The following is a 13,625-nucleotide window of genomic DNA, read 5'->3' as shown; positions in this document are numbered from 1 at the left end:
TCACGCACCTTGTCGGGATCCCGTCTTCAACGGGGGGAGTGAAATATAACCTGTGGCGTCTTGGAGGAAAGAAGGGGGTTGGGAGTGAGGGGGGTGGAGGTTAGCAGGAGGTTGGGGAGTCCTTCGGAACTGGGAAAGCACACAGGCGGATGGAGGGGTGGATTACACCAGCATGGAACCATGGGGGGTGAGGGGGGCTCTGTGCTGTGTGAGGCGCGGTCTCCTCAGGCCGGGGAGTGGGCTAGGGAGTCAGACCACTGTCCTGCCGTGTTTTATCATCTTTCTCCAGCTGGGTTTGACAATACTGCTTTCTCCTCGAGCAGGGTGAGGACACGCGTGGGAGAGGCGGGTTTTCTGTGGGGCGCCAGTGAACGACATTGGACATGGCCCCTGGGTGGTAGAACAGTGTTTTACCTGCTGTGTAAGAAGAGAACCCCAGCTCCATCACACCACTGCTGCCAGCTGATACACCCAGCTGGCACTCCTCCAGTGTGTGTGTGTGTGTGTGTGTGTGTGTGTGTGTGTATGTGTGTGTGTGTGAGCAACCGCTGGGGACACAGCACAAAAAGCTTTGATGGACGGATTGAAAAGCCCCCCCCAGCCCCCCGAGCCCCTTCTCCGTGCTTTGCAACTGCCACTGTTTCTCTTGCTTACTTTTCCCCTTCCCCTCTTTCTCTTGGTTCGTTCGCCCGTTCTGCTGAATGACATATCTAGTTCACCTGTAGGGGAATGTGAGCCTTTGGAGGCACAAACTGCCCTGGGAATCCAGAGGGAGAAGAATCCACAGCAGAACGAGAGATTGAGAGAGACAGAGTTATACGATGAAAATACAGAGAGAAGGAGAGGAATAAGAGGGGACGTTAGATAGAACAAGAGAGAAGAGAGAAAGTGCATTTGCTGACTCACTCACTCACACGGGAGGGAGTGAGTGAAGTCGAGGATGGAGTATTTGTGTGGCACGCGAGTACGAAACACCCATCTGTAGACAGAAACAATGAGAGGGTTTCTGAACGTCCCGTCCTGCAACGTGACTCACTTGAAGAGCTCCTGGCGAGAGATGGCCCTGTTGGTCAGAGGGTCGATGGCATAAACCTGAAGGTCTGACTTTGTGTAGTCCTCAAGCTCGTACCCGTCTCCATGACGACGCGGCCCGATGGCTTCCACGATCACCTTGGCGCCTGGGATCTGGTCCTGAACATAGCGCTCAAGGATCCTAGAATGGTTCAAGGGTCAACCAGATGGTGAGAGATCAGTGTATATGAAACCAAGACAACAAAAAAAAAACAAGTTGAAGTAAATGTTCTCTACGGCCATCACTGTCATATGAATAATCAGCTAGGATCATGAACCCCCCATTGGCACAGCCTGTAAAAACCAGGGAGGTTGAGGTTTGATGCTGCCTCCGTGTATCAGGTATGAACATGGAATGGGGGAGCACAGGGCTGTATTGACTCCTGTGAAATAGGGCCTGTTGGCATTGCAGGACTACACAGACTAGCAATGACGATGACTTTGCACCTCACGTTCCCATATGCCTATGCATTCATGCCCACATTCATGCCAACATGGGGTGGCATTATGCCAGCTTTAGTTTGGTTCAGCGCAAACAAGCAAGGCCAGCACAGGAGTAACGTATTGTTTAGTTACACAATCCCTCCCTTTTCTTGGGTGATTTTCAGAAGCTTTTGCCGTGTCTCCAACAACAGGCGAATATTTTGTTATCCTCTCTGAAAGCACGAGAGCTTTAACTTTACAATACATCCAGCAAATAAACAATTCCGGTAGGTGGGCTCCACCAAGGCTCTCTCTATAGGCTTGTCTTCACCACTGCTTCAATCTAGCAACATTGAACCAAAAATATAGACTCAGTCAAGCTCTTTCTTTGGAAACTAAACCAGCAGCTTTCAGTATTAGAGCCAGACCAAATGGCCACTTGAGCTCCACACCCAGTAGAGAACCCTGTGGGCATAGTGCCAGGGATGATAAACAGGCAGGTCAGGTCACAACCCTGAAACAGCAGCGAGCACGGAGGACCACTCCCTCCAGCGGCACATCAATACCCATCCCTCACCACATAATTAATAAATGTATGGTCAAAGCCTGGAGGAAACTTCAGGGGGGAAGAATCAGTCAGTTGAAGCGGGGGGATAAGCAAAGCACAGACTCTAAAACCACTAATGAAAATTGCTTTTTAGGAGGGACTCATTAGTCTAACAGCTTTGGTGCCCCATTGCCTGGAGATGATGGTTCTGCCCTCCTAATCACACGCTAAGTCAGCTGTTATGCACAGGTAGATGGACTGTCTGGCTGGCCAATCTGTCATAGTAACAGCCCAATCAAGGGATAAGGAGAGAGTCAACACACTTGGTGGGCTTGGAGGGTATAAGCAGAGATCTCCCACAGGCGCGTCCTCACAGAAACCTATCTTCCGTTCTGCTTCACTTCATGCACGGACTCCATGCCTGGATGGAGACGACTTAACAGACAAACCCAGTCCACCCCATACAGTCCTAAACATTAGGACATTTATATTCTTCTCTGCTTTGCCACTATAACCTGTCCCATTATTTGGTTTCCCTACAGGTGAAATGCAGCATGTAAACCTCCTCAGTAGTTGTGATTTAGGGGCAAATCACCTTGTCCATTGGACTACTGCTAAACAATGACTCCACATCAAGGAATCAATTCAAAACAGGCATCCGGAGTATTTGCGGGACAAACAAACTATATACAGCTATCAGGAGAAAATGAAATAAAGACATTATGGGGGTTGAATGATGCTAGAAATTGAGCACAACAAAAAATGTATTAATCCCATTGTGAAAATAACAAGCCGACCTGCAGAATTTCCTCGGAATGGGTTTGTATGACTAAATAAAAGTTTATAAGTTCTGGGGTTTCTTAACAACTCTCAGAGCAGCAATGCGCCAATGTAACAATGCCATTCTCTCATATAATAGGAATCTGCACTGGTGCAGAAGTTAAAATGGAAATGGAATATAATAAATATAAGAAATGGAAATAAGCTATTGTTTCCGCTTTTTCTACAGTACTGGACTGATTTCAACCATACAAAAGCATCTTGGAGGTAGTCTTACCCAATGAGCTGCTCTCTATTCTCCTCCACCACAGTGGGAGGGACGTTGGAGACCACCACCTGCATATCCAGGGCGTTTACCACTGACACCTGAAAGGGAGAGAAAGGCAGCATTCGGTCAACTCATGCTTAACCGCCCCTCCGCAGGAAAATAGAGGCCCTTCATCATCTGTTGGTATGGGAGCCAAACAGCTGAATTGAACAGCGGCTCATTTTTGCCAGCACATAGGGTGCAAAGGGGAACTACTGTACCCCTGTGCAGTGTGGGAAAATCACTAATGTGGTCCCCTGTGTAATTAACTTTCCTCTTGAAAATGAACCAACTTCATGGCTAGGCTGCTTCCCCTAACAGCCAGTCAGCCACCCAGACAGTCTGTCAGGCAGCCAGTCTGTCAGCTAGCCAGCCAGCCAGCCAGCAAGCCAGCCATCCGTCCTCTCATTAGAGGCTTGTTTGCCCGACACATTTCACAGAAGCACAGGCCCATCCTACACACAGTCATACCACAGTCTGTAGTAGGAGCCAAAAGCAGTCCACTAACATTAAGAGAGTGACTTTGTATCTTCATACTGACAGGATTCATTTATACACAAACACATTCACACATCAATTATAGCAAGAACCAAACACCATTTTCTATGCTGAATTTAATTGGAGCTGGAAATCGAGGGTTCACTGGAGTATGTATAACTTTGTCTACTGTGTTGTAGCTTCTCAAAATAATTCAATAGATTGGAAACTCGACAGCCTAGGGAAAGACAAAACATGCATTATCACCATGCAGCTCCCCAATGAATGAACTTGCCTTGATTTGGAAAAGCGGCAAAGTTTCCCTGACACTCATAGGGTGGTCTGATTTGTCTTTTTGTCTGTGTGTGTGTGTGTGTGTCCCCTCACAGAAACCTAAAACTCACCACCACGTCAGCAGTACTGCTGAGGCCCGTTCCATAGTTGTCGGTGGCTATGACCTCAAACTTATAGTAGGACCTGCGCAGGTTGCGGAACATGATGGCTGACTTGATGATGCCCGTGTACTGCTCGATCACGAAGCTGTCCTGGCCGTCTGCCGTGGGCGGGATGATCAGACGGTACGCCATGGCGCTGTAGTTCCCTGTGTCCACATCAGTGGCCTGGAACACACACGCACAGACACACACACACACACACACACACACAGGCAGGAAGGGAAAAATAGGGTATCACAAAAACCGATCATTATTATCATACTCCCTCGCTCTAATCCTTCACCCAGACTCCCTGGAGGATGGGTCCGCAGAGCCCCCCATCCACCAGCAGAGGGAGAACTTGAATCTCTGTAATGAGGTGGCAGGTACAGTATAGGGCACAGAGACATTGACTACGGCCTCTGCGCGCACACCACACACACGGGCATCAATTCTCAGAGTGCCTGTCCGCTGTGACATTGATTAATAGGCGCAATGCCTCTGTTTCTGCAGGTATTGGCAGAGGGAGAGGGGGAAGGAGGGATGGCGGGATAGCGGGAGGGCATGGAAAGAGACAGACAGCGACAGGACAGCCCCAGCCCTGTCATTAAGGGAAATGAGATATTCAACCTCACTTCGCTGCTCACACACCTACACAATCCAGACCCCATTCTAACAAGCTCCAATGACAATACCACTTTGAGGAGACGTTCCCTGTTATAGTTCACCCACACAGCCACCACTACAACTGAGTACACACATTCTCCCCAGGAACTATGATTAAGCTGCAACTAAGCATGAACCCACAGATACATTCAGAAAAGTGCGGAAATAGCATTCTTAAAAATGCTGTGGAAACACGCTTAAATCCCAAAAAGCGCTTGCTCTCAGTACACCTCAATGGCACAACCCTTCAAATCCCTTCCTTAATGTGAAGGCTGAACTAGGAAGCAGATAAGAGCCATGTGGAGCGATCCCTCCGTCACCTACCGAGAAGATAGAAGCTCTTCCACAACAAATACCACAGTGCCACAATGTTATCATCCTCTATTCTCCTTCTCTCTCCCCCCCAAACTATTTAAAGACGGATTTGACAGTAGATTAGGTTAATCTATGCAGAGCTCAGCCGTTTGGCTTTAAATCCATAAAAGGATATCAGACACATTTTCCGGTAATTCTTTGACTGCGATGCAATCAGGACGCCCTCGGTGGAGAATGACACTAAGACCAATAACAGGATGACAGGTGAGAGCTGAGACGACACGTTAAATAGCAGAGCCACAGGAGACTGGCACAGGGCATTCATGCAACGTCAGGCTAATTCTACGCCTCTGGAAAAAAAAGCAAATCAGCATTGTTGTATATGGTAAAAAGCGTCAATGTTTTAAAAATGAAGCTCGCCGGGGGAGTGTGCCATGAAAGGGTTGGGAGCAGGGAAACAACAAAGTTCTGAAGGAACGAATTGGCAGACTGGAACAACGTGGCTTTCCAGCTTCAACAGAAGAGAGATGGAACCGTGGAACAAACCTGTCTGCTAGAATGTGTGGCTGTCGCTTCTGTGGAGGCAGAGATCGGAAGCAAATCTATAGAACCAGGCTCCATTCAGAGCACCCCCTTATAACTCATAACTCACATCCTCTACTCATTGTTAAACACAGTTGGTCATCATTACGGCCAGAAATGTCAGAAAACAGACTACACGTACCCATTACCCTTTCCAAATTACAAAAAAAAATAATGTCTCTCTAGTCCAACAATGACGGGAGCTCAGTTCTGCTCAAGCCCAATGCTCGCTAACAACCTGCCAAGCTGAGCAGGGACAGCTGTTGCCATCGGAAACAGAACAGTGGAATGCTTCGAGGGGATGAGTGAACAAGAATTTGAGAGGCAGGGGGTGAGCTGGAGAAAGAGAGAGAGAAAGTGAGAGGGTGAGAGACAGGATCACTAATGTGCTACAGAATTTGGCATTAAGGTCGACATATCATAAAGACTCCAGTTCCCATCATCCCTCCTGTGCTGTCATCAGGCCCCCAGGTGAAATCAAACCCAGGCCAACAGATTGTAAATTAAGATTTCATATTGGCTATTTTTGAAGTCTGGCTCTCGGATTACTTATGGATCAGCCTTGCCCCATCTGACAGAATGTTGAAGATACCTTGTATCCAGACTCCAATTCAGCTTGTGACAAACCCGGTGCTCTAACTAGGATTCATAGTGTGTAACTTTATAGAGTTCCAATGAGATGTTTAAATTTGGACTCGTATCGATGAGCACAGCAATCCCTCAAGCTCCTGGTTAAGGTGAGGCACAAGGGAGAGTTGGAATACTAGAACCATTGTGATGCTTCTCTCTGTGTATCCGTCGTGTGTTGGTGGTTGTGTCCCAATCATGTCACCCACATCACCGTGACAGTGTTTCACAGACATGCCCTTTCCCGTGAACTAGCTGATAATCAGACCGGTCTGTCTCTTCACCCTCTGACGGACACAATGGGATTACAGTGCTCCATGCTGTAATCACCCCAGGACAGAGGAGAGAGAGAGAAGGATGGAGAGGTGGATAGGAAGGACAGCCATATGGGAATGCATTTAATAGATTCCCCCCACACATTTCTCATGATTGCAGAGAACACTCTGTAACTGCTATGGAGAAGAGAACATGGCTTTGTATTTGTGTACGCGCATATGCGTGCTAACGCATCTAATCTTGTGTGCGATGTGTGTGTAAGTAAGACTGTGTGGGTTTGTGTGAGGATGTGTGTGTGTGTCCAGCTCTGCTCTTACTATGATCTTCAGCACGGACGTGAAGGTCTTGGTATCTTCCGCCACGCCTCCAATGTAGAGTTTTCTGGTGAAGACTGGAGGGTGGTCGTTCTCATCGCGCACCTCGATGAACACCTTGGCTGTGTTGGCTGGCAGACAAGACACACGCACACTCAGCTCCCAGCTTTGACAACACGAGAACAACATGAGAATCGTAAAACCAACACAATAAACAAAGAAAGGGTAGCAAAACCATGGTCAGAGCATTCCCATTCATACTCCGAGGGTTATTCCAGGGAGAGGGCCAGGTGAAACTGCCCCCCCCCCCCCCACACACACACCTCTTGTTCAGTTAAACCTCCACTCTGTAATGCACAAATATGCACTACCTGAAAAACAACCCGAGCAGTGTTGCAGTTTAGGGTGAAAAATATGCACTGTCAAGGGCCATTTTTCTTCTGTCTGGCGGGGCACGGAAATGTAAAGTCATGTGGCGTAGGGCTAAGGACGCGCCAGGGGAATAGGACAAACAAAAACACAGTACATCAAATCACAGGCACCAATGCCACAGTGTGAGGACCAGAGGGACTGCCCTAGGGGAGAGGGGACTGCTCTCTCTCTCTCTCTCTCTCTCTCTCTCTCTCTCTCTCTCTCTGCCTCTCTCTCTCTCTCTCTCTCTCTCTCTCTCTCTCTCTCTCTCAGCCTCTCTCTCTCTCAGCCTCTCTTTCTCTCTAAAAAACTCTCTCTCACTTGCCCTCACGATCCCAAAGTGGTTATTGTTCTCCTCTGTGTTGTTCTTGTGAGGTAGGAAGGTTAACATTTTCCAAGAAAATCGAGTGAGTACAAACACACCCAGTGGAAACAGATTCATTAGGAGGAAGTATGGCTGCAATGGCATAATGAGTTCTTGAGTGTGCAATAAGAGCACTTTAATTTAGGGACATGGTAGGGAGGTATCGTGGGAAATGGTGTTGATTCTAATCATTTAGTCAGTATTATGAACTGTGTATGCACGTTTGCCCTGGGGCATGTGTGTGTGTGTGTTTTAGGCGTAATGTTTCACGGCAATCTTCACCTGACAAGTCTCGCCTGTTCTGCTCTGAATGTGTCAACTCAATCGAGTTTTAATAAAGAAAAATCTCATAATATGGTGCTCTAATATTTTTCAAGGTAATTGCAAAGATAAATACAGAGATCTCCAGGCAATTTCAACCCTACATGCATGGGTTACTCTTTCTCTGTGACAAGCACATTCCAACACATGTAAACAACATTGATCAGAACTGTACAAATGTGTGTGTGAGCGTGAGTGTATGCATTTGGTGTGTGTGTATGTGCACACGCGAGGCAGTGTTGAGGTGCATAAAGGCAGTGTCAACAAAATTGCAGTGATGTTTTCACAATCATTAAACGTGATCTCTAATGTGCTTCTTCCATACTGTAACTCCTCTTATCCCAGCACAATAGTTGACACATTATAATCCTATTCAGAGGGCGACAGTGACGGTGGCACTTCCCTTTGCCAGTGGAGCCGCTCCCAACCTCCTCCAAGACAGACACACACACCCGCACACATTCACAGACCCACTTACTTTTGGAGGGCACCCTCAGGTTGGACATGACCACGGACAGGGAGTCTGCCTGGACCCGGAGCACGTAGCTGGTGATGTTCTCGTAATCCAGAGGTTTCGCCGTGGAGATTACGCCTGTCCGGTTGTTCACTCTGAAGTGACCTGGAAGAAGACAGAGGCAGGGTTGCTTTCTCCCTCTCCTTCACTTTGTACGGGTCTCTCTCTCACCTTTACATGCACACGCACACACACACACGGCTACAAGAACAATGACAACAACTGTGATTGGTACAATTTTGTTTCAGCACCTATATCTTATTCCATTTTCTTTTCTGTTGTTTGTATGACAAATCTTCTACGGTCCTATTGACTCCATGGTAACCGATTTCCGAAACAACACACACACACACACTAATACACAAAGCCCCAACCACAGCTCCTTCAGTCCAGTTCAGGTCCCTCCATGCTGGCCGCTTCACAAGAGTTGAAATCAATAGTGTTCATCATTGGGCTGCCTCCTCCATCTCCTCCCTCCCCTGGCTCTGTGACCACAGCCGACCTCCCTCGCACACCTCTCCAATCCTTTGCTTTCCCACGGTGCACTCTACGTTATTCAGACCTGCCTGGGTCTCACTTAGCTGCTGCATGATCAGGGGGCCTGAGAGAAAGGCCTGCATGGTGGGGCTTAATTGGCCCCACTTCACCAGCAAGAACGCTGATGACAGACTCCACCAAAATGTCCTGATTATTTAAGAGCGTGCTATTTTCAGGAGTGCGGACAGTTGCCTCGGCGGGCCTGTCAGACAGGGGGGGGGAGCGAGGCAGAAGAGGGGGGTCGGGGGGGGGCGTAAAAGGCGGCACTTACCTCGTTCGTTTCCTTCCACGATGGAGTAGAAGATGGTTTCGTTTACAGCGGCCGCCAGGATGGTCCCCACGCGGGTGCCCACAGGGGCCAGCTCACTGACGGGAGAGAAACTGGGAGACGGAGCAAGAGAGAGAGGGGGCGGGGGCACACCAAAAAATGATGATTCATTTAGCGGATTCTTTTCGACAAAGCGAGCTGCGAATGACATGGAAACATTCATCAACCAAATATCACAGAACAAAGAAAACTCTGTCACATAGGTACATTTGACAGAGTCTCCCATCGGCTTTTCGGCACCCAAAGACAACGCAAGTCAAGTGCGATGACACGTTTTGTGTTGTCTAAGTGGAAGTGCATGTATTAATGACAAAACAGAATTTCATATTGTGTTACTTGACACAGGAGCTGTATCTTGGCTGAGAAAAATACGTCTCGGGTGTCTTCTAGTGTCACCCTAAGAAAGCTCACCCACACAATGTCCTTGATATTCAATGCCCCTGCTATTGTAGTGAGACTAGCACAGGCTCTGATTTCCTTGATCGGTGAGACAAAAGCGAAATGTTACAGCTAATAATCTGGGCTGACGCTCACGCGTGACAGTGCATTCATTGCTACATCCAGGGGTAGATGCGCCTGACTCTGCTCTCCGTCGAAATTACTGATGCCATAAATAGCGCTGAATACTAGCTTGGCAGAGTGTCACTGAGGGTTGATTTAAGTTGATAATGTCGTCTCCCTGATGTGCCGTGTGGATGCTTTCCCCCCCCCCCCCTCCAACTCTCAACGTGTGTGCGCCTGTCTGTGTCGTTTTCAGACGAGCTTACTTCACAACACAGTCAATATCACAGGACAAAAAGCGTTGACAGCGATGCGGCACAACTACTGGGGGACCCCAGATCTGTGGGCCCTCCGCTCCGTTGTACACAATCCCAAAAAAGAGTCAATGTCAAAGACCCAGAGAACGTTCAGGAGAAGCTGGGTGATATTGAGTTGTCCTTGCAGTTTAAATGTTATTACAAGGATATTTAAATGTCGTTACTTTCCTTAAGTGTCAGTGCTTTCCTTTCATCACCTTTGTCTTTCTTGACCTGGCGAACTCCATGAGTTTTTATCATGAATCATCATGAATAATAAAATCAGCCAGCAACTAGAAAACCGTCACCGAGATTCAGAGAATCACTTTAGGTTTGCTGCTGGTTGTTTTATAGACCGTCTGGCTCTTGTAAAATGATTAAAGAATCTATATAAAAATGCATTTATGAGAGCTCACACAATAGAGAAGAAATACATTTTCCATACTAAACATGAAGGTCAGATGGTAGCTGACTCACACAGGGAAATTAAGAATCAAAATGTATTTGTCTGTGGAAGACAAATAATATGTGTACAATAGCTGAGAACATCTTGGTTGCTGAAAATGTAATAACATGTTCCATAATCCTTTGACAATCAGAGTCTGTAAGATAGTCAACAGACTTTTGAAGAGAACAAAGTGTACAAACTAGTGTGCACAATCAGTCAGCATTGTGCTGCAGCAGACACTTTTACTGGTTGCATTGCAAGCTTAGTTTGTCGTCTGGAACAAGACTGTCCAAGGGCAACTTAAAAATGTCTTCTTTTTGAACAGTGTGTGTTGAGTGCTTTAAAACAGCTTTGAATCAAGACCACACTGGCACCTTGATCTTGAAGCCTGTCAAAAAGCACATTAGCATAAATAATAATAGGTCATTAGAAAGAAGAGCCCTTCACAGCCTCTTCAGGTTGCCTGAACAACTTGACATGAAGGAGAAGGAAATGAACAATTAGCCAATTATCCAACCAATGAAAGCCAATGCTCAGGTACAGTTTGTCTTGATGTGTAGTGCCTGTGTTGGCTGGTTCTTGTAACAGTCAAGACTGGATCATGCTCAAAGGCGCCATAGATCGTTGACGCCGTGTATATATCATTGGCACCGTATTTAATTCCTTTTTTGCCCATTAAACAGTAAGGCTGGATTGTGACTAACTTTGTCGCTGGAAGGTGTGTCAACGAAATGCGCTGGTATCAGTGTGGCTGAGACCGTTGAGGAGGGAGGCCAGCACTCAGGTACAGCATGTCTTGGAAGCTTGGAAGTGGTGGAGGGGAAGCTGCTCAGCAACTCTGCGCCGCCAACTGCACTATATACATATTCCTGTTAGCGCACAATTGCTCCACAGCACTGAGAGTTGACATGCAGCCGTTTTGCACTAAACTAGCTTTGCCTGAGGGGGTTAGCGGTCGGAGAACTCCATAAAGATGTGTGTGTTTGTTGGTTTATTTCAGTGTGTGTTTGTGTACAGAGCACGTCAATATTTTTCTGGGCCCCAATTCAAACTCGAGGCCCCTCAATCATTACTTCCCATTACCCTTTTTTGCATAGCCCCTGGAAGTGGAACGATGGGACAATGACAAGGCAACTTTAGAGAGTCGTCATTTGATCTTTAACAGTCTGTAACCATCTGATATATGCAGAGGATGAGAGCAGGGTGAAGTCAATACACAAAGGACAGACGTACCCTTACAAGGACAGTAAATGAGTGGGAGCCAGTGGGTGGATTGTAGGATTCAATTATATATAGTGCAGAGACTTGTAGAGGGGGCTGGGATGGAGCCCTCCATATTCAGATACCGCAGGCAGGGTTAGATAATGAGAGGGCAAAAAAACTGCAGGAGATTTGGAGAGAGAGAGAGAGAGTTAGAGAGTGAGAAATAAAGAGACAGTGGGGGAGATAGTTAGAGAGATAGAGAGAAAGAGAGACGCTGTGTGAGAAATAGTGTGTGAGAGAGAGTGAGAGAGACAGTGAGAAAGATAGAGACAGTTAGAGAGAGAGAGAGAGAGAGAGAGAGAGAGAGAGAGAGAGAGAGAGAGAGAGAGAGAGAGTGTGTGTGTGCGAGAGAGAGAGATAGTTAGATAAAGTGTGTGTGTGTGTGTTTGTTTGTGTGCGTGCACAATGACAGGTCCACGGGCAACAGACAGCTACTGTGTCAACATGAGAGCGGGTGAGCGACGCGGCGCTGAGGGGCACGACACACAGAGGTGTCAGCGAGCCCTCGGCCCCGGAGCCAGAGTCACGGTGACGCTGACAAGACCTAGCAGCAACCCCGCTGTGTGCTACCAGGGCACTGTTGCCTTGCCAACTACCGCTCCTCATCATCGCCACCATTACCTACATGGAAAACATCGCCACAGAAACAGCAGGTGATGTCATTTAGGATTCCGCAACTTTGACCTGGGTGACAATGGTGGTTCACCCCCACTGCCCCCCCCCCCCCCGCCCCCCTTGTACAGGAAGCTTATTTTACATTAGGACTGAGTGAACAAACATCTGAGTCATTCAGCACTAGACTTCTCCTAAGCATGGGCTTTGTAAACATTGCATGAGTGTTTATTAGTACTACAGCTCCCTGATCACACTGTCTCGCTCTGTTGATAACGACAGGCGCTGCATTTGGCTCTGCAGTTAAGCGATGCTTGCTGAGTTGACTGGCGAGCGGCGGAGGTGACAGATGACGGCATCTGAGTCATTCTGTCTAACAGGTCCTTCACATGGCTTCATCAAGGACATCATGAACTAGGTGGATGTCCTTATCGCTAATATGGCTAACGCAATGGAGGACAACAACAACAAACATTAGCCGTATGGACTCTCCGTCCGCTAATTAAGAAAGAACAGCTAGGAGGGTTTGACACCGTGAGTTTAGTCACACTGTCTGGTTTGCACAGGAAATAGCCTCTTAACCTCGGCCTTATTCAATATTTTCAAATTTCATTAGTATATTCTACACACCAGGCCACTGGCTGCATACTAAGGCCATACAGAGACTATACTCAAATGCCAAGGACTCACTCGTGCTTGACTGCGTGAGCCTCCAATGGATTCCGAACAATGGAGTGTACATATCCAATCTGGCGACGTCAGCGTGCTCTGGCTGTGTCTAAATGACTGGGGTGAAATGTAGCCAAGCCGAGTCTAAAGTACAATGTAACACCAAACTCCAAACCGTCAACTTCCTATATCATGATTGGACAATGCTAATCTTTTGAAGAGATTGTCTGTAAGTATTTCCCAGGCACCACCGATCAGCATTGGATGGATCCCATGAATTGGAAACGTTCCTAAAATTGGGTTTCGGATATGATACGCAGTTTTAATCAGTCAAAGTGCAGGCTGAGAGGCCTTCTAGTGCTGAGAATCTGTAATACTGTAACAAGCTTCCGAGACTCAGACCAGATCTTTGAAAATAAAACATAATGCTTTAAAAGAAGTGAGGGAGGGCGGGAGGTGGGGGTATTGATATATGGAGAGACACTTTATCTACTGTAGTGCAAGAGGTCCATTAGGTTCAGGAAAACGGTGTTACGTCTGAT

At 47.3% G+C, this 13,625-nt stretch overlaps 1 protein-coding gene across 1 annotated transcript in view; it reads right to left on the bottom strand.

Annotated features, from left to right (window-relative positions):
- Positions 1 to 13,625, bottom strand: part of LOC146268280 (protocadherin-15-like) — a 106,196-nt gene that overhangs the window by 16,099 nt on the left and 76,472 nt on the right. The window contains exons 25-30 of the mRNA XM_084709441.1: positions 9,238 to 9,347; positions 8,394 to 8,534; positions 6,823 to 6,950; positions 4,010 to 4,225; positions 3,099 to 3,187; positions 1,037 to 1,213 (exon numbers count right to left, since the gene is read on the bottom strand). Of these exons, the coding sequence (XP_084565567.1) occupies positions 1,037 to 1,213; positions 3,099 to 3,187; positions 4,010 to 4,225; positions 6,823 to 6,950; positions 8,394 to 8,534; positions 9,238 to 9,347 (861 nt within the window). The remainder of the gene's footprint in view (positions 1 to 1,036; positions 1,214 to 3,098; positions 3,188 to 4,009; positions 4,226 to 6,822; positions 6,951 to 8,393; positions 8,535 to 9,237; positions 9,348 to 13,625) is intronic.

This window comes from Hypomesus nipponensis, chromosome 11 (assembly GCF_054491055.1).
Source record: "Hypomesus nipponensis isolate SF chromosome 11, ASM5449105v1, whole genome shotgun sequence".
In the NCBI taxonomy this organism is placed as follows: Eukaryota; Metazoa; Chordata; class Actinopteri; order Osmeriformes; family Osmeridae; genus Hypomesus; species Hypomesus nipponensis.
This window is presented reverse-complemented; position numbering and strand designations above follow the sequence as displayed.